The 19,104-nt window shown below is 35.0% G+C and overlaps 2 protein-coding genes and 1 long non-coding RNA gene across 3 annotated transcripts; 1 reads left to right on the forward strand and 2 right to left on the reverse strand.

The window, feature by feature from the left end:
• Positions 1 to 6,757: 6,757 nt before the first annotated feature.
• On the forward strand, positions 6,758 to 11,379 carry LOC125876802 (uncharacterized). Its single transcript, XM_049558061.1, has 6 exons — positions 6,758 to 7,186; positions 7,981 to 8,088; positions 8,799 to 8,960; positions 9,064 to 9,235; positions 10,803 to 10,876; positions 10,978 to 11,379. The coding sequence occupies exons 1-6, from the start codon at positions 6,869 to 6,871 to the stop codon at positions 11,056 to 11,058; spliced, it is 915 nt and encodes a 304-aa protein (XP_049414018.1). The 5' UTR covers positions 6,758 to 6,868; the 3' UTR covers positions 11,059 to 11,379.
• Positions 11,380 to 13,802: 2,423 nt separating this feature from the next.
• Positions 13,803 to 18,875, reverse strand: LOC125876823 (uncharacterized). Its single transcript, XR_007447544.1, has 3 exons — positions 18,613 to 18,875; positions 15,263 to 15,329; positions 13,803 to 14,044 (listed from the first exon to the last, which is right to left on the reverse strand). It is a non-coding gene; the product is annotated as an uncharacterized LOC125876823 (long non-coding RNA).
• LOC125876788 (pentatricopeptide repeat-containing protein At5g50390, chloroplastic) lies at positions 16,101 to 18,619 on the reverse strand. The gene has a single exon (XM_049558042.1). The coding sequence runs from the start codon at positions 18,492 to 18,494 to the stop codon at positions 16,392 to 16,394; it is 2,103 nt and encodes a 700-aa protein (XP_049413999.1). The 5' UTR covers positions 18,495 to 18,619; the 3' UTR covers positions 16,101 to 16,391.
• Positions 18,876 to 19,104: the final 229 nt, after the last annotated feature.

The following is a 19,104-nucleotide window of genomic DNA, read 5'->3' on the forward strand; positions in this document are numbered from 1 at the left end:
TATATATATATATACACATACACACATAATATTATTGTGTAAAAAAATAGAAAAAAGCCCTAAATTCTTAAAACAAAAAAGATAAATACTTTTTCTGATCATTGAGGCATGCCACATAAGCGGGCTGAAGATCCTCCTTTATATATATATATATATATATATATATATAAGGAACGACGGATCCAAGATTTGATGGTCATGGGTAGGGGTGTTCACGAGTCGGTTTGGATCGGTTATTGGTCAAAACCAAAATCAAACCAACTTAATCGGTTTTAAAATTATCAAAATCAAATCAAACCAAATATAATATACATTTATCGGTTTGGTGGTTATCGGTTTCTGTTTGATTTGATTCGGTTATTCGGTTATTAACCATACACAAAAATAAAAGAAAAAATTCATTCAAAATGTGAAAAAATTGACAACAATCCATTCAAAAAAAAAAAAAAAAAAAAAGTTAGAATGACTGAAATTATTGAACTTTCGATCACTGAATTTATTATGATTAAAGCTTTAAAATTCACTATATTGGCTTAGAAGGAAAATACATTAACATTTTCAGTCCCACAACGAATTGTCATAGAAACTCTTAACATGAAATCAATAAAATAAATGTTTTCACCTTGGGCATTTTTGCTTTCAATAAGTAAATTATAAAGAAGTTATAATGAAAACATATATAAGATCTTTAAAACTGTTTATAAAAATAATACATTAAGTATGTAAATTAATAAAATATATGTATATAATTCATCGGTTTGGTTCGGTTATTTCTCCGTTTTTTTAGAATAAAACCATAACCAAACCAAATACTATCGGTTTTCAAAAATCTAAAACCAAACCAAACCAAACCCAAATAAAATCGGTTTTATTTTATTGGTTTTATTCAATTTTTTGGTTTGGATCGGTTTTTATCCAAACCGTAAACACCCCTAGTCATGGGTGCTCAAATCATTTAACTTAAAGTTGCTAGCCGAAAAAAATTATTTCTAGAAGCTTACTAATATTTTTATAGTTTAATTAGTAAATAAAATACAAAAAATAGAAAAGTTAAAAATAATAAAAAATTTAAGCAAAAAGTCAACAGTGAAAATGTATAAAAAGAAGAGTAAAAAAACAATGAAGAAGTTTGAGGTAGCTTTTTTCAACAAAAATATACATTATTACAATTTACAGGGATTTGGACTCTCAACTAGAGTGGTCAATGACCTCAAAACTCTACTCCTAAACCAAATACCTACAAGACGTTCAACCAAAGTACCTACAAGACGTTCTGTTCAAGTTCAATGGGTGCTCATGAGTTGTTTATATCCATTTTCAAGTATTTTCGATATATATATATATACAAAATTTTTGTCGGTGTCAATGGGTGTTAGAGCATGGGTCTATTTTTTTTGTTTTTGTAGTTTATAGACATTTGTAAGGTGATATGACATGAATAGTATGAATATCATGGAAGTTATAGAGGAACTTGATTGACAACAAATAAAAACATACAATGTGTGGGAGGTTCATCAAAGTGAAGAGAAAGAAGAAAGAAGCTATGTGTGCAAGTGATCATTTCTTAAATCTAAGAATTTACAAAAAAGACAACCAAACAAGATTACTCTGTCTATTTTACATACAAGTATCATTCTATCAATATTTGCGTCTTTTTTGTTGTGGAGAGGGGCACTGCATTCACATGGTATGTACAAACGCTCAAAGTTGCATACCGACCCTCTAGGCTATTGGCACTATTGTTCATTTATAGTTGGTGAGCTCCAATTCTACCGGGAGCTATTCAAACTTTTTACTATGGTTTGGTGTATATAGAGGTGATATGTGTAGGTTGGCCCTACCTACCATATTCAGTTATAGGTACTCGTAGAGACTTTATTAAACATTGTTGCGAATTGTATATATTCACACATGTTATATCAATATCCATATAATTCTTTCTTTTAGACTTATTTGTTATAATATATGTTTTATTTATAATCCTTCTAACACTATTTGTCATTAGTTATGTCATATGTCAGGTATACGTTCATATAGGATTGTCCATTCCTTCTATTCTTTTATAGAAAACACCTTGAAAATAGTAAATCTTAACTTACCTTGTTTTTGCTCTAATATAATATAGTTGTAACGACCTGAACCGTCGTTAATGAGGAAAGACAAAAATTCGGGAAACTTCTGGGTCTTGTCCCGCCAGAGCGGTTCGGGTGCCGCTAGGGCGGCGGCTCCACAACGGGGTAAGCTGGCGTCAGGGCGGGATTGGCAAGGCAGCACGTAAATTACGAGAAATCATATTTTCTCCATCTTCCTAAAATACCTAAATAAGTCGTAAACACCCTAAAAACCTCAGAAAAGCTTCTCTAAGCTTGGGAAGGAAGGAGAAGGAGATTTCTAGCATGAGGATGGTGAAATCTTGCGAATTCTTGGCCAAATCTACCGTCGCGAAGCCCGAAAAACCGAAATCGAAGTCAAAACTCTGTGCAACTGCTTGGCGCCCAGGTAGGCTAGGTTTTATGAATTTAGTAGTTTAAATATGTGCTCACCATGTAATATATGTAAATCAATGGTATGGTTTATGTGTAGACCTTCGTGCACCGAGTGAATTCCATGGGTAATTCCTAGAAATCAAAGTAATTGGGTTTATGCCTTGGGAAGAGAAATTGATGCCTTGTTAGGGCTTCTAGAATTGCTATCTTGGATAGAATTGTTTGCAAGAATAAGAATATGAAATCATAATTAGGACTAGAATTATGAAAATATGCGAGACCACAAATTGGAGTGATTGATTGAAGATTTATGATGAATTGTGATTAAACCTAGAAAGAAGCCTTAGATGATGAACTAGGGCTAAGTATGACAAATTAAATTATGTTGATAATGTTGCATTGTTGATCACACTTGTTGTGAATAAGATGGGTGAATTATCATTGACATGAAATCATGACTTAAATGTATGATCTTGAGGATATACTTGTGCTTGTAATTGTGATGTGTTGAATGGATCGATTGCCACATTCCAGCCTAACTATTGGATTGGTTGCCACATTCCGGTATAACTATGGGATCGGTTGCCACGTTCCGGCATAACTAACTTGGATCGGTTGCCATGTTCTGGCATAACTAACTGTTTGGATTTGGGTTCCATACCAATGATGTGGCATAATTATGTGACTTGAGAAATGTGAAACTGTTTGTTGTTTGTAAATATTGTTAATGTTATGTTTGCTCAAATATGCGCTTGGGAGTATATAGTTGAATTTACCTATACATGTTGGACGAATTGGATATAGTGGAAGGGAAATTGTCAAGGGGCGAGTAATAGATAGTAATGGATGTTCGGGTGTTGTAATGGCGAGAAGTAGAGGTAGCATGTGTGATGAAATATGTTTAGGTGGATTTCACCTTGGGTGAAAGAGATTTGAGTTTAGTGTTAAGGAAGCTTGATGTAATATATTATGTGACTATGGTTGGGTAATGTGACGAGGAAGTAGAAGTATGACGTGAACGGTTAGTCGAAACGTTGGTGTTTGTATTGGGGGAATTTCTCTACGTGTTAGAATGGTTAGGCTATGATTAAGTACCTGGTAGGTGGGTTGATGGAGAAAGATGTTAATAGTCAGAATACTAGTGTATATTGGAGGTATTTCAAGAAAAAGGGTAAAGGTGGAGAAGCGAGTGGTTTATGTCATAATCTTACTAATTGTTTCTTTTGTTATGTGGTGGGCGTCGGGTTGACCGATAATGCCTACAAGTACGCGTGTTTTGTACTGATACTACTCTTGCTATGTCTTTTGACATAGTCTGGATGCAGGATTGGTGACGTTTCATTAAGTGCAGCCGAAGGAAATCTCCAGCAGCTTCTATTCTTCCTTCCGCATGGTGGACGCTGTGTCTTTTAATTATTGTTCAGTTGTACTCTTAATAGCTCTTGTACCTGTTTAGACTAGATCCATGGGAGTTGTTTAAATTATTTTACAAGCTAACTAATAGTGTGTCCAAGGATATTATTTATAGAATCATAGTATTATCTTAATTACTTCTGTTTTCTAAAAATCTTTCCGCATGTTTAACTAATTGGGATATGAGGGTTCTCCTACTTAGGTGTTAGAGTGGGTGCCCGCACGGTCCGTGGGTTGGATCGTGACAATAGTGCTCCAAATTAATTGAAATGTCCGATCGTCATCATCAAATTGGTTCGTTCACATCAAAATATCTCCAAAACATTTTAGAGTTCACAATTTGAACCCAAGCCTCCGATAACTCAAATTGTCCTATAGTTTCAATGATTACCTTATTCATTTTGATTCTTATTATTTTTTCACTAAAAGTCATTTATATATTAGTTTTCCAACCCCATCAAATCGCTATTCATCTTCTTCATCACTTATCTAACCTTCATTATTATAAATATAAAGTTTGTGTTTATGCTTGTAAGGGTGAGCGGATATGAATATTACTTTATGTTGAAAATCTTGGATTCAAAATAATATAAAAGGAAAATCCCAAAATTATTGACAAATTACAAAAGTATTGAATAAACAAGGGAAAATACATTAAAAAAAAAACCCTAAACTTGGCAGGAAAACTTACTTTAGCACTTTAACTTTACGGGTAATTATTTGCCCCCCTAATCTCATTTGAAATGAATTTAATAGTACCTTAAGATTATAATATCAGTCTCACAGTGGCAAGTGCATCTCACACGCGCCATGTCATCGACACATCAACGCCACAACACTGCCACGCCAGTGCCACCTTGAAACTTATTTAAATTTTGATTTTTAGTTCTTCTTTTATTTCTTTTTATTTATTAACAATTTTAGAAAGAAAAAAATAGGAAAAAATGAGGATTAATCTTACATTAAAAAAAATATTCAAGTTCATCACCATTAATATAAACATTGCCTTAAATAGTGATTTTGAAGCAACAATTTTCAACACCCAATCTTCTCTTTTCAATTTTCAAAATTAGTGATATCAATTTAGATTCATATTTTAAGAAGACCCTCTTCTTAAAATCGAAAATTAATATGAGTGAAAGATCAGAAGTAAAGAAAAAAAATGGTGGGGGTTCAACGATGAAGGAGAAAAAGAAAAGAAAGATGACGGTTGAAAGAGGGGAGGTTTGGAGTAGGAGAAAGAGGGTGGGGGTGTGGGGTTCGAAGAAGGAGAAATNTGTTAAGATTTTTTAATACTTAATTTGTATAAATAATATAGCTACATGTATTGACAATGCTACTCATATAGTTCTTTACTATTCTACTATTTTTTGTTATGAAACATAGTTAATATAATTATCTGAATGCAACAAAAAGAAATTATGATAATCAGGAGCTTCATTTTTATTATGCTTGCAAAAAATAAAATTAAAAAATAAATAATTCTATGATGTCATTTTCTTTGGTATGTAACACTATTTTTTTGTCACTATTTTTTTTCCCGAAATATGTTTACAATTTTTATGTAGTCACCAATTATTTTATTTTTTAGTTTATTTTTGTATTTATTTATTTATTTTTACAAATAAAACCAATGTATAAATATTAATACATTTAGTGTCTAACAAAATTCATAACTCATGTCTTTTCATTTTACTTGTAATTTCTATTCTTAAATATTATTCATAATTTTTGTATGTTTCATTTCATAATATTTATAACTATTAAATTATGTTAAAAAATTATGATGGACAAATGTAATAATAAAGATACAACGAAATCAGAATTTGTTTAGAGAATCAATACTTCTATAAAAGATAGAGAAAATGAAAACATAAAAAATATTTTCAACGTTATACAATATATTGTTATTTCAAAATATGATCTTTTGTTCAATTTACTTCTCCATGGTAAATGTTTAATTCTACTATATACTTATGAATAGTTTACACTTAAGAAAATGCATTTTTTAAAATATATTTTACTATATGTTTTAAAAAAAATGAGAAAATCTATCCTGTCGCAAATGAAGAGAAATATCAGCATTGTCTATATATCTAATACTAACCTGAATATAAATATTATTGAGTAACTTTCACATTTAACAAACATAAAAATCATATTTGTATGTTATAACTATGGTTTGCATAATTGCTCTCCATATCAAACTTTAAGTTCGCTATGGAGCATCAAATTTGTATAAAATCGCTAGCGGCCTCTCATTTGTATAAATCGTTGGTAGCCTCTCGTTTGTATAAATCGCTGACAACCTCTCAATTCAATTTTATGTGTTTGTATATCTGCATAAAATTTGAATTTCTATACAATTGAATCGAAATAAAACGTTTGTATATCAAATATCTCTCTCTTGCTTTATACAAACACAAATTATACATTGAATTTTGTATAATTTGTGTTTGTATAAAGTGAGAAAGGCAAAAGAGAACTGGGCAGGGGAATATTTGTATTGTATAATTATAATTGTATAAGACGAAGATATATGTATTTGCATGTGTATATACAATTTTCTCTTGCTTTATACAAACAGAAACACAATTTATACATTTATGTTTGTATAAAGTGAGAGAGGCGAGGAAGAGACTGGCGAGTGAGAGAGGAAGAGTGGCGAGCGAGAATTTCAAGGCGAGAGGCGAATGACAACAATTTGCTATGAGTTACAATTAAATCAAACTGTGGTTATAACATTTAATCTGAATTAATAATTTGCTATTATATACAATTTTCCCAATATTATATACTACAAGTTCACTAGTCTTTAATTAAGTTTAAGATTGCCCCATTAACAATTCAATGGCTTGTACATTTGACAAGTTTCTGCACTGCAGCGTCTCTACGTGGAGCCTTTCCCTGATATTCATACTCCACTCTCTCTATTGAGCTCCAAAATAGTTGCGAGTAAATCGTTGACAATGTATCGATCGGCAGCAAAGCGGTTACTGCCGGCGCTTTACCGCCGGCACCAGGATGCAATATCAAGTATTCGAACCCTAGCAGCAGACTACCCCACTCGATTTATGACTTCAGCTGCCACCGGAAATATTCCTGATCAGAACCCTATTCCGACTAGCTCTAATCCGACCGACTCTACCGCATCATCATCTTGGAAGGAAGAAGAAAGGACACGTTACCAGGAAACTGATGAAAAATCTAGCTCGAGAACAAAGCGGCCTAAAGCGCATTACAAGGACGAAGAGGCCCGTGTACTCAGTGCCTCTCTCTCTCATGTGGTTTGTTACATTTACTTTCTCTCTGTTTTCTTGTGCAGTTATTAAATTTTGGATTATATGTGTAGATTAATGCGTTGTGTCTTATGTATTTTTGATTGAATTCGTTTGTTGACTTGGTGAAATTGGCTGCATAAATTGATTACTTGACCTTAGAATTTGTTGAACATGCTGGTGTCTTTCTCCCAGAAGAAATGGGATTGGCACCTTTATACCTTGTGATTCTATTGTGAAACCTCTTTGGCTTAGAAGTAGTTTCTGGCAAGTACATTCAGAAATCCAATTGGAAAAGATAAAAAGGTAAATTATGAAAAAGTACTTCATTTAATAGAGCTTTCCTGATGAAAGGAAGATTATGCCTTGTAATATAAGGTTCACCTTATATACATGCCCAAAATAAAATTTAACTCTGATATGTGGACGATATGTGTTTGGTATGGAGGAAGATGCTTTCCTAAAGTATTTCTAGAAAAGATGTTTTTACTTTGAGAAATCATTTTCTTGATGGTTTTCCTCTGTTTGATTGGGTATGAAGGCCGGTGACTGCCAAGTGTATGGTAAAGAAGAGTACTTGTAAAAGGAATCAACTTCCCAACAAGTGAAGGAAGTCATTTCTCCCTTTTGGTGGAAATATTTTCATTGGAGATAACATTTTTCACAATTAAGGCAACCAAACACTGATAGGATTTCATCAAGGAAAATTCTTTCCTAAAAACATAGTCTGACATACAAACACACATTTTCTATCCCTTTGTATATATCAGGCTTGTAATTGGTGCTGGGTAACTTGTTTGCAGCTTCGGCTAGGATGGACTGAAACAGCCATGATTACAGGTGCAAGGGATGTCGGAGTGTCACCTTCCATTGTTGGATCATTTCCTCGGAAAGAAGCTGCACTAGTGGAGGTAAATGATGGTTCACCTACATTACTCATAGTTCTGGATTCTTTAATGTGACTGGATTTTGTGGGCATTATAGGGCTTCAACATATTTGGTTTTGCTAAAAATGTTGATATAAGATTATCTGCCTCTCAGTTTTGTTTATCTGTTCTTTTGGTTTTCCTCTTTATCTATCTGCACTTAATTTGTCTGGTATGAGTGTAACTCAAAGGAACTCCATTGAGGTAAATAATGCAAAGTCAAAAAAGTAATAGTCGTGTTTCCGTAATAAAAGGATTTTTAATGATTTCGGTAAAGTAAAAGGATTATTAATGCTATATCCTTGAGAGCTTATAAGTTATAAGTATATAGTTTACATAGCCATTCATTATGTGCTCTCTTTGATGACCATACCAAATAATGAGCTAAATCCTAAGATATTGCTGATTTGTTTAGCATTTGCGAGAAGGCCTAAAAAGCTAGATGTTTTGGTCTCTGACTTTGTTTTTAATGCACATTAATTACCTTTGGCAAGGTTCTTAATGCTCATTCAGCTGTCAAGTTTCGTCTTTTCTTGAATCATATACAACATTGCTTTCAGACTTATACTGGCTTTTTACCTGTTTAACATTTAAAGTAGTTTAGCTGATCTAGTTAATGCTTGTATTTATTTTTTTTCGGCAAATCAATAAGTTAACCCTCTGTTGATCTTTTATATTGAACCTCTTTTTCTCAGTATTTTATGGATGAGTGTCTGGAAAGACTCATTGATATCATTGAATCAAGGAACGATCTGAAAAACTTGGTACCTAGTGAGCGGGTAGCGAAGCTTGTAAGAATTCGCTTGGAAATGCAAACCCCTTACATATCAAAATGGCCACAAGCTCTCAGTATACAGGTACTTATCTCCTTAAAGTTTACATCTTTTAAGGCCCCTTTCTTGTGTAGTGGGTCTGTATACAATGAGCAGAAGTGTTTCAGATAGCAACTACTGATTGTAGGCTCAACCCTTGAATGTTCCAACAAGCTTCAAGCAGCGTGCCGTGCTGGTTGATGAGATATGGCATGCTGTTGGTGATGATGCCCACGAAATTGATTGGTATGTGAAGCGCACTGTTCTAGGTGGAATATACTCCACGACAGAACTATACATGTTGACAGATAGCTCTCCAGGTGTGCCATTGTAACTGCTGTGTATTTTGTCCTATGCTTGTTCTTCTCTTGCGATCCTTCAAATATATTGGTATGTCTTATTAAAATTTTAACATTCAATTAACAATCGAGCTCCTTCATAATCCTAACATGCCCCACTGTCAACAGTTCTTCCTGCTTCCTACTGCTTTGTTGTCATGGAAGTCATAGAATTGGAAGGAAGCCTCTCAGGTTATTAGAAATTATTCATATTCCTTGTTTCGCCAAATCTCTCTTTAAATTACAGAAGAAAGCATTTTTTTTTGTGTAGGAGGCATGAGAACAGAAGTAACTCTCAGGATAATAATTCCGCAAAAGTTGCACTCTTGCTGGTGCCTTAGTTCATAAAACTGAAGTTACCAATAGAGGACATATTTTGCAATAGCAGTGTTGTACCTGTGGGAATATATGAAGTCTATGCACTTAATCCTAAATGAATGGCCAACTTTTTGGGTCATCCCATGATATTGCTGGCATAAAGTATTTAAGATAATATATGCTATAAATTTCGTATAAGGCATCCACTAATACATTTTAACATACAATATTTTATCAACCCTATCCTAAAAATTCAAATGTAAATTATGGACCCAACATGTCACTTCCCCAACTCTTGTATTGTGTCAAGTGAAGAACATGACATGTTCCCTTGTTAGAAAACACAACTCTCCCGCCACAGCACGTGATGTGTGGGTTAGGCACATGTCACGGAATTGAACCCTGCTGCAAACAAAAGCTTGGTACTTAAGTGGAGAAGTTCTGATTCGTCGTATAAAGTAGATGAGATATTATATGTAATAAACACTGTACGGGGCATCAATAATACACTGTAATGTACAAAATTTTAAGATATGCAATCCTAAAGATAAAGAATGTAATATTCGGACCCAACATATCGCCTTTCCAACTCTCTGAATACTTTCAAGTAGAAAACAGGACACTTGTGACAATCAAAATAAAACAATAAATGACACTTGCTCCGGAAGGAGTATTTGGTATGAGTTCCTCTTATGGTACATTGTTGTGACAATTTTTCTCTCACTAGCTATGTATTACGTGTTGCATATTTTTCAATAGAAATTACTTTGGAGGGTCCTCTGTGAGACATTATCTGTTGGATTAGGGATCTTTTGGTGAAAGGATGTAAATACTAATGATTTTGGAAAGGGAGGTCACACCTCATAACAGATATCCCAAAGGATATGGATTTTATTTGAATTTGGTGCTTTCCAAGAATCTAAGCTTCATGAAGACAACTTTGCCTGTCATCATTTCCAAGTTACCTTGCAGCAACTTTTGATCCTGAAGTAATACCCTCCATGGGTAAATCTTCTTCATTTACTCTTTGGTTTAGAGCCATTGTTGAAGCCTAAATGCCTCCAACCCTCTGATAATTAGTTGGGTAGCTAATATACCATACAAAAGTTCCCTTGTGAGGAGCCTATATTGAAACACTTCCCAGTTCCCACTTTCGCCAATAATTTGTGTGTTCAGAAAAGTCTGTCTGTCTTCTATTTGTGGGATTAATTGTTTATGTTTCTGTTGACAGATTTTCGTGATACATGGGCATTCTTGGATGCACGAACAAAAGATGCATTTGATCTGAAGAAGACTGCTCAAGAGGTATTTTGCTGCTAATGTGATTTTGTTTTAAAAGGAATGTGTACTAGGATTTCAGAGTATTGGTTCTGACTTCTGAGAATAATCTGCAAACAATTTTGCAGGCACGACGTTTGGTTGAAGCAGTTGGTGCAGGAATGGGAGGCTCTGTACAAGGTTTTATGAAGAGGGTCTTCACAGGCTGAATATAGTTTTGCAGTGAGTAATATGATCTTATAGGTGTGGTGGTTCACAAAATAAAAATTATAATTTGTGTCTATCAGCAGAAATGCTAATTTAGATTAGCAGTATTCGATGGGCATCCGGTTGCCATTTTGGCGTTAGAATATGCTTCTTGTATCTTTCTCCTATTTATCTTTCTTTCCCTTTTCTATTTTCCTCTGGATAGTCAAGAAAACCCCATATGCACTTATTGGGAATGAAAAATTCCATCTTTATCTGATAGAAAATCAAGAGAAGTTGTGAATTCGTCTTTTTGTTGTATTTCAGGGTTTGTTTGATTTCTTGGAAGTTCTCTTTTAGGGATATAGGTTTTGGCTTTAGTCCATTGATCAAGTTTTATTATGCTTCCTTTCATAAATCATACCTTGTATGTTATCAACAATGACACTTTTAATGAAATACAATAAAACACATGGATATACATTCAATAGCGTACATACATACACTAAAAATTATATTAACTGAAATACAAATACAGTGTATTCAACAAAATTATATGCGTTGATATAACTTGGTTTGAGCTAACAAATACATCGAATTCAAGCGTGGAATACAACAAAATAGAGCGATTATAGGTATTCGTTGAATGAGTAGTCCCATCGATAAATATAAATTAGTTTTGTATGGTTATTTATTTCATGAATTTGGCTAGCATTTAACCTTGAAACCTTATTTGATTGGTTGTTGGTATTCGTTGATGATCCCACTTGTCAATGGAATAAGTTTTTGTCATACATCTCATGAAATCAAAGTTCTCTCTTCCTACCAGTCTTGTATCCTCAAGACTTAGTTATGATACAAACACATATGTACCACACCATAAGGAGTCCTAAGTGTCTTACATTTATTGTCTATCACATTCCCACGAAGGACAATAACAACAATAATATACCAGTGTAATATGACAAGTGGGGTCTAGAGAGGATATGATGTACACAAATCTTACTCCTATCTTTCTGAGGTAAAGAGATTGTTTTCGATAGACCCTTGGCTCAAAAGGAGTGAAATCAAAGTTGGACTCAAAAGAAAATTACGACAACTATATAAAAAGATGAACAAAGCAAAAGAAGCAACAAAGAGTGGTAAAAATTAAAGAATAACAAATGCTACTAAATAAGGAGAAGATGAGCAGAGGAGACTAGCCCCGGCCTTTCCTACAAAAAGTATGACAACGCTTAGCTATCTACTTCTCTTCCACCCTAATTCTTGACCTTCCAACCTTCCTATCTAGGATCATAACTACTTCCTTCATATCTTCAGCAAGCTGAAAAAAAGTTATGTTTTGTCCAATCATATCCCCCTTAGTTTTTCTTCAGCCTCTCTCTACCTCTCCCAAAACCTGTTATAGCCAGCCTCTCACCCTCCTTATTAGTGCATTTGTGCGTAGGGATGGCAATTGGGGCGGGGCGGGGCGATTGCGGGGCAAACCCGCTTAAACCCACTAAGATTTCTACCCACTCCTCCCCACCTAGCATAATTTGTTGTTTTCAACCCGCACCGCATAAACCTGCCTCGCCCCTCCCCATCCTACATAATTTGTTAAAAAACTGAATTTTGTCAAGTGTTAATGCTAAATTACATGTTAGCCTAGCATTAAAATGCAAGTTTGCCTTTATAGTACTCTTCTTTTAAGCATGTCAATAACCTTTTTTTTGGTAGCTTTGAATTAGTACATCTGATTTAATAAACAAAAAAATAAAATGCAAATAGTAACATAATTTTTACTTCTTTCTAGCTTTCTGGCCATTCAAAAAAAAAAAATCATAAATATTCAGTCAGTTGCAAAACTGATACAAAATTTGTGTGACAGCGAATTAAAAGATTTTTTAGCCCTAACCCGCAACCGCCCCGCTCCACATAAATTTTGAAAAAATATATTTAAACCCGCCCCGCCCCACTCCGCACCCGCAAAATCTCTAACCCGCCCCGCTCCATTGTCATCCCTATTTGTGCACCTTCTCTTCACATGTTGGAACCATCTCAGTCTTGCTTGCTCATCTTGTCCACACTCATCTTGTATAACTTCATTCTTAATTATACCACACATCTATCTGCGTATCCTCATCTTTTGGATGTGAGTGTTCTCGACTAGCCAACAGTCTTCCCCATACAATTCCACNTTTCTGGCCATTAAAAAAAAAATCATAAATATTCAGTCAGTTGCAAAACTGATACAAAATTTGTGTGACAGCGAATTAAAAGATTTTTTAGCCCTAACCCGCAACCGCCCCCCGCTCCACATAAATTTTGAAAAAATATATTTAAACCCGCCCCGCACCCGCAAAATCTCTAACCCGCCCCGCTCCGCTCCATTGTCATCCCTATTTGTGCACCTTCTCTTCACATATGGAACCATCTCAGTCTCGCTTGCTCATCTTGTCCACCACAGAGGTCACTCATCTTGTCCTGTATAACTTCATTCTTAATTATATCTCTCCTAGTATGCCACACATCTATCTGCGTATCCTCATATTACTATTCTCATCTTTTGGATGCGAGTGTTCTTGACTAGCCAACAGTCTTCCCCATACAATTCCACACGAGGGAAACCAAGGCGAATCCAATACAAGATCAAGAGTTAGTGGATTCACGGTGAGTGTAATCTTATTATATATATATATATATATATACACACATTAAAAAATTTTATTCTCCATGTATATACATCATTCTAGCTGAAGACAATAGGTTTAGTTGAACTGCAGAACCCACCATAAGACCGCTAGCGCTGTTAGTTCTGTTGGAAACGATTTCAACTCATCAATGAGGCAAGTGTTGAAATTCCTAGGATAACAGTAATAGTTCTCTGAATCCAATAATCATGAAGTAGTTAGTATAGCATTTTCAGTATTACTCTCTCCACATCCTTGATATTAGGTACCTCAAACACAATCTGCACCACCTATGTGTGACGAGAACCAGAACCTTCATTATTTCTATCATTCAAACCTGCAAGATATGTTTTCAATTTCTCAAAATATGCACATGCCAAAAGTACCATGTGCACCCAGAAATAATAGTTCTGCATAGTTCTTTAACTACAAAACATCACACTTGCATAATATTTCAAATTCTAATACGAAATTATAGTATGTCTATTCAAAACAACGTTCCACCATAAAGACACAAGGGAATCACCACAGATATTTCTATCACCAATTCTGCAGTGAGAGAATAACTTCGTCAGGAGGAAAGAATGTAAGGAAGGCATGCAAGCATACATATCATTGAATAAAAGAGAGAATGCCCACGGAATCAGTGGCTAGACCAGGATTTAATACAACGGGATTCAATCAAGCAATTTTTGAACCCTCTTTGTCCCTTGCTAGAATTTTTCTCATGTCAAGGGAATTCAAGATTTCAACAGCTTCTATATAACCAAAAATCTTGTTCCAACACTATTTGGATAGTATAACCAAAAAAACTTGTTTTAACTTCTCCAAGCTAGCTCCGCCACTGTGTGCAATATTCTTCCATCTCATAATAAGGAAAAAAAATGGACTAAAATATTAATAGAAGAGGAAACCAGATAATTCTATCCATAGCTTTCAATGCTTAAGAAAGAGAGCCTTCCTCAGTTGCAGCGATCATTTGCACAAGCATTGATTGTAATTCTTATTTATTTAAAAGCCTAAAAGTAGCCAAGAGAAAAAAAGGCATTTGAGATGTCCTGTATCAATTCCTTGTGTAATCTACATGTTTAGGGATTAAAGAATTTGATAATGAGGAATATGACTACAAGTAACTTGATGACCTCAATTGGCAAGTTAACATGGCTATCTGACACAAAAAGATGGATGAAACTGATAGGACCACCAAATAAGTGCCTTCCCTGAGTCAAGAAAATTGATCTGAAAAGCCTACTCAGCAAACAGTTATTCTAACAGGTATCTACTGCCCACCTGCCCCACCATGGTCTGTTGCTTAGCTCTTCCTTCTGAAACAAACTAGACAGGTATATTTTCAAAGCAAATGATACAGCAACATAAGATATGTGAATAACTAGCATAATACAGAGCTAAAGTAGTGCCTCTTGCAATCAATCATGTCAGTCACACAGGTTGCTGGATGACAGAAAACAGATCAAGCTGTCAAAGAAAGGAGAAAAGGAAAGAAACAGATCAATGTGGCGAATCGTGCCCAATGCTTTCAAGTAAAAAAGTTTACCTTTTCTCCCAATATACCTTGGAGTTTCCTAAGTTTCTGTTGCCACTTGATCAGTTTCATGTTCACCCTGTGCTTACATGAATCAATAGCTTATCAGGTCTAGAGGACGGTGAATATTGTGAAAAGTTTATCAGAAAAGGAGACATGAGTTTCTGATAGTTTTGAACTACGAGGAAGATGCCTAATGAATTTCACTTCCACAAGTCCTTTCAAAATCATAGATATCCTATGCAGATCTCTAGCACCAGAATATCTTTATTTTATCAGTAAAAGTAGAAGATATGATGTACCTGATTTGAACTCTGTTTAAACATAAGTACTATTCACCTTCACCTACATTTTTAGTGAACCTGACTATCTTAACCCATTCTCAAGCAGCAAATTTTCTTTGCCAGTAAGTTTAAACTAATATGAAGCTATGAACTAGTATCATTTTAAGCATGAGATCAAATCTCTTGAACTTCTTATCTAACTCAAATGCAATAATATGATTCTACTTCATTATCTTATTAGTATATCTTGACAGAAGAAATCTCAGGATAAAATACTTCATAAGAACAAATTTATCAAAAATATAGTTCGATAAAAAAAGATAAGAAACGGCAATATTTGCTCTTTTCTTTTCTTTTTTTTACAGAAAAAAGAGAGTAGAATATTTAATTAAAACTCATAATGTGTTCTTCAAAAGGAACCACAATTAAGTTCTTGTTCACATTGAAATATCTTTATGGACTCTGCATCACAAACATTTTTATATCCCTAGCACCAAAAAGAAATCAAAGAAGAAAAAAACAGTAATTCAGATGAAGCTTTGAAGTTTGAATGTGGGCATCCATAATAATTTTCTTCAGGAGAAAAGGAAACTTGCATCAGCTGATAATGATGCAGAGATTACACATATGCACACAGTTTCTGGGCTTAATGGTGAAACCAATTTGTCTGAGATAAAAATTACGGGTAGAATAAGCAAGTCTTCAGGAAAGATCTTATTATAAAAAATTGTATTGATCTCCAAAGAGAACAATAGTTATATCCATATGATTTTGAAATACTCATAACAACAAAGAAGAATCAGTAAAATAATTGAATTACATACAAAAGTATGGTTCACATGTAGGTTAAAACTCAATCACCAGTAGTCACCGCAAGAACAAGTGCCGTTCTTGAATCGATGAAACCTGCTGGCATCCCTAATAACAATTTCTCGTTTAGTAATCATGGCTATCAACTTAATTGCATTGTGGCAATTGTTGCAAATCCTATGACTCTGAACAAGTTGCAGTGAGGTTGAACTAGACGTGCTTATGAGCCCAAAAGATATTGCCAACTTTTCACTGTGATAATGTGGTGATTTTTGTTCCTGTTCATCTACGTCGGGTAGTAAGGTTTTCCCCCCCGTAACATAGCCATACTTAGAGATCTCCAGCATAAGCTCGTCCACTTTTTCATATATCTCCTTGGTTTGCACATGGCACTTATCTCCAGACAGGAAAACATGTGGTTGCTTCTTTATTTCTATCCATGTGCATGCAGGCTTTATTCTGAGTCCTTTTCTCTTCAATGTTTGAACAACTGCAGCAGCTTCATCTTGCTTGCCTGAGCTGTTATAGATATTCAAAAGCATCACATAGTTGTTGAGTTTTTCTGGTTCCATTCCATAAAGTTTCTCAGCTGCAAATTTTCCTAGCTCAAAATTCTTGTGGACTCTACAGGCTGTCAGTAAGGCTGCCCACATATTTATAGTAGGCCTAAAAGGAGCATCCCTGATTAACGCAAAAGCTTCATCTAAAAGCCCTTCTCTACCCAACAATTCAATCATACATGCATAGTGCATTGCTCTAGGCTTCACGTTGTAATCTCTACTCATTGATTCAAATATTTCCCACCCATAATCTGATAAACCTGAATAGCGACATGCAGATAAAACAGCCAAAAAAGTAACATGATTGGGCATCATTCCTTCGTGAACCATACGCTCAAATAGTTCAACAGCCTCAATCCCTCGGCCATGATTACCATATCCACCAATTAAGGCATTCCAAGAAATAACATTCTTTTGGGGCATCCCCTCAAAAACATTACGAGCATCTTCTATCCTCCCCCATTTGATATAGAAATCCACTAATGCTGTATTGGCAACTATATCTAATCCAAATCCATGTCGAACTAGCCCAGCATGAGCTTGTTTAGCATGCTCCAGTGAAGCTAATCTTGTGCAAACTCTAATAATGATTGAAAATGTGAAGTGATCCATTTTGACACCAGCATCTCGCATCTCATAGTACAAACATAAAGCCTCCTCACTATAGCCATGGAGAGCGTAACCAGCAATAATCGTATTCCATCCTACTGTGGTCTTCTCTGGCATATTATCAAAAACAAACTGAGCATCCTCTATGCTACCGCACTTGCTATACATATCAATTAAAGCACAAGATATAAAACGATTGTCACCTTCCCCCATTTTCAAAGCACAACAATGCAATTGCTGTCCCAAAGAAATAACCTCTAATCCAGAACATGCTCGAATCATCGTCGCAAAAATCCGAGGATCAGCAGCAGAATTCTCTTCCCACATCATAAAAAACAATCTAAACGCCTCCAAATAATCCCCCAAATCAACTAGCCCTCCAACCATTGTATTCCAAGAAATCGAGTTCCTCTCAGGCATATCATCAAATATGTTACGTGCATCTAACATCATCTTACATTTGACATGCATAGACAAAACCCTGTTCCATAAATACTGGTCTAATACCAATCCAGAACTAACCATATGATTATGCACCCGCTTAACCCCTCTAATCGACCTTAACCCAATACAGGCAGTTATCAAAGCATCATACGTGCTACTATCTAACTGACAATCACCTTCACACTCTAACAGCTCAAAAAAATCAAGAGCCTCATGATACCTCTTATGAAAAACTAGCTTCTCTATTTGAGCACTAATCCCTGAACCTGGATCCCCAATTTGGTTTACTTTTGAAATGGTTTCTTCACATAAATTTTCCTCCCTCTTGGAAGGTTTCATCATGGGTCTTGGCTTTATAAACCCATGTTCAGAAAGAGAAGCTCTAATATGAGAAAACACATTTCTATACCTTTTCTTGCTGAATAAGGAGCAATTCCCAGAAAGGACAAGTCTTTCCTGCAGAACATGTGGGTCTGTCAAGAAAGCCGCATACCTACAACTGCTCCGTAGCTGATCCAGCGGCAATGATATGTTCATGTTCAAGATTATAGAACACCAAAAGCCGATAAAGGGTGTTTTAAAAAATCAATTAGAGATACAGTTACCTCCAATTCTTGAATCAAATTTGGAGAAATTGAGCATCAATCAACCATACCTTGCATGAAAACTTTCCGTCAGTTCAGTTCAGTGCTAGTGATAATGGTGAATTTGCTGATCTCCACAACCAATTCCGCAAGAATGTTGGAATGAAACAGAAACCTTACAAGTGTTTTTGAGAAGGTAAATTGGTTGTTTTCGATATTGTTTTTCAAAGAGGGGAATCGATATTGGTAACTTCGGGAAATCCGCCGCTTTTGTTTATATTTGTTTTTCTTTTTCGCCTTTGGGACGTTGGACTTGGGTAGTTGATAGTTGGTAGAGATGAAGGAAATATCGCAACCTCTCTATGCTTTTTCAAACTTTGGGCTTAGTGATTGGGCTCATTATCATATTAGCCCATTTCAAGAAAAGGGTATAGAGAAAATTTCAAAAAAAGCGGCATGTCGCCGCTAGAAGCAGAACCCCGTATTTCTTCTAGAGAATTTTCTAATTGTTTCTGAGTAACTAAAAAGAGATAGTTTAACTAGAAAGAATTTGGTTTAGATGT

Source organism: Solanum stenotomum, chromosome 9 (assembly GCF_019186545.1).
Source record: "Solanum stenotomum isolate F172 chromosome 9, ASM1918654v1, whole genome shotgun sequence".
Classification (NCBI taxonomy): Eukaryota; Viridiplantae; Streptophyta; class Magnoliopsida; order Solanales; family Solanaceae; genus Solanum; species Solanum stenotomum.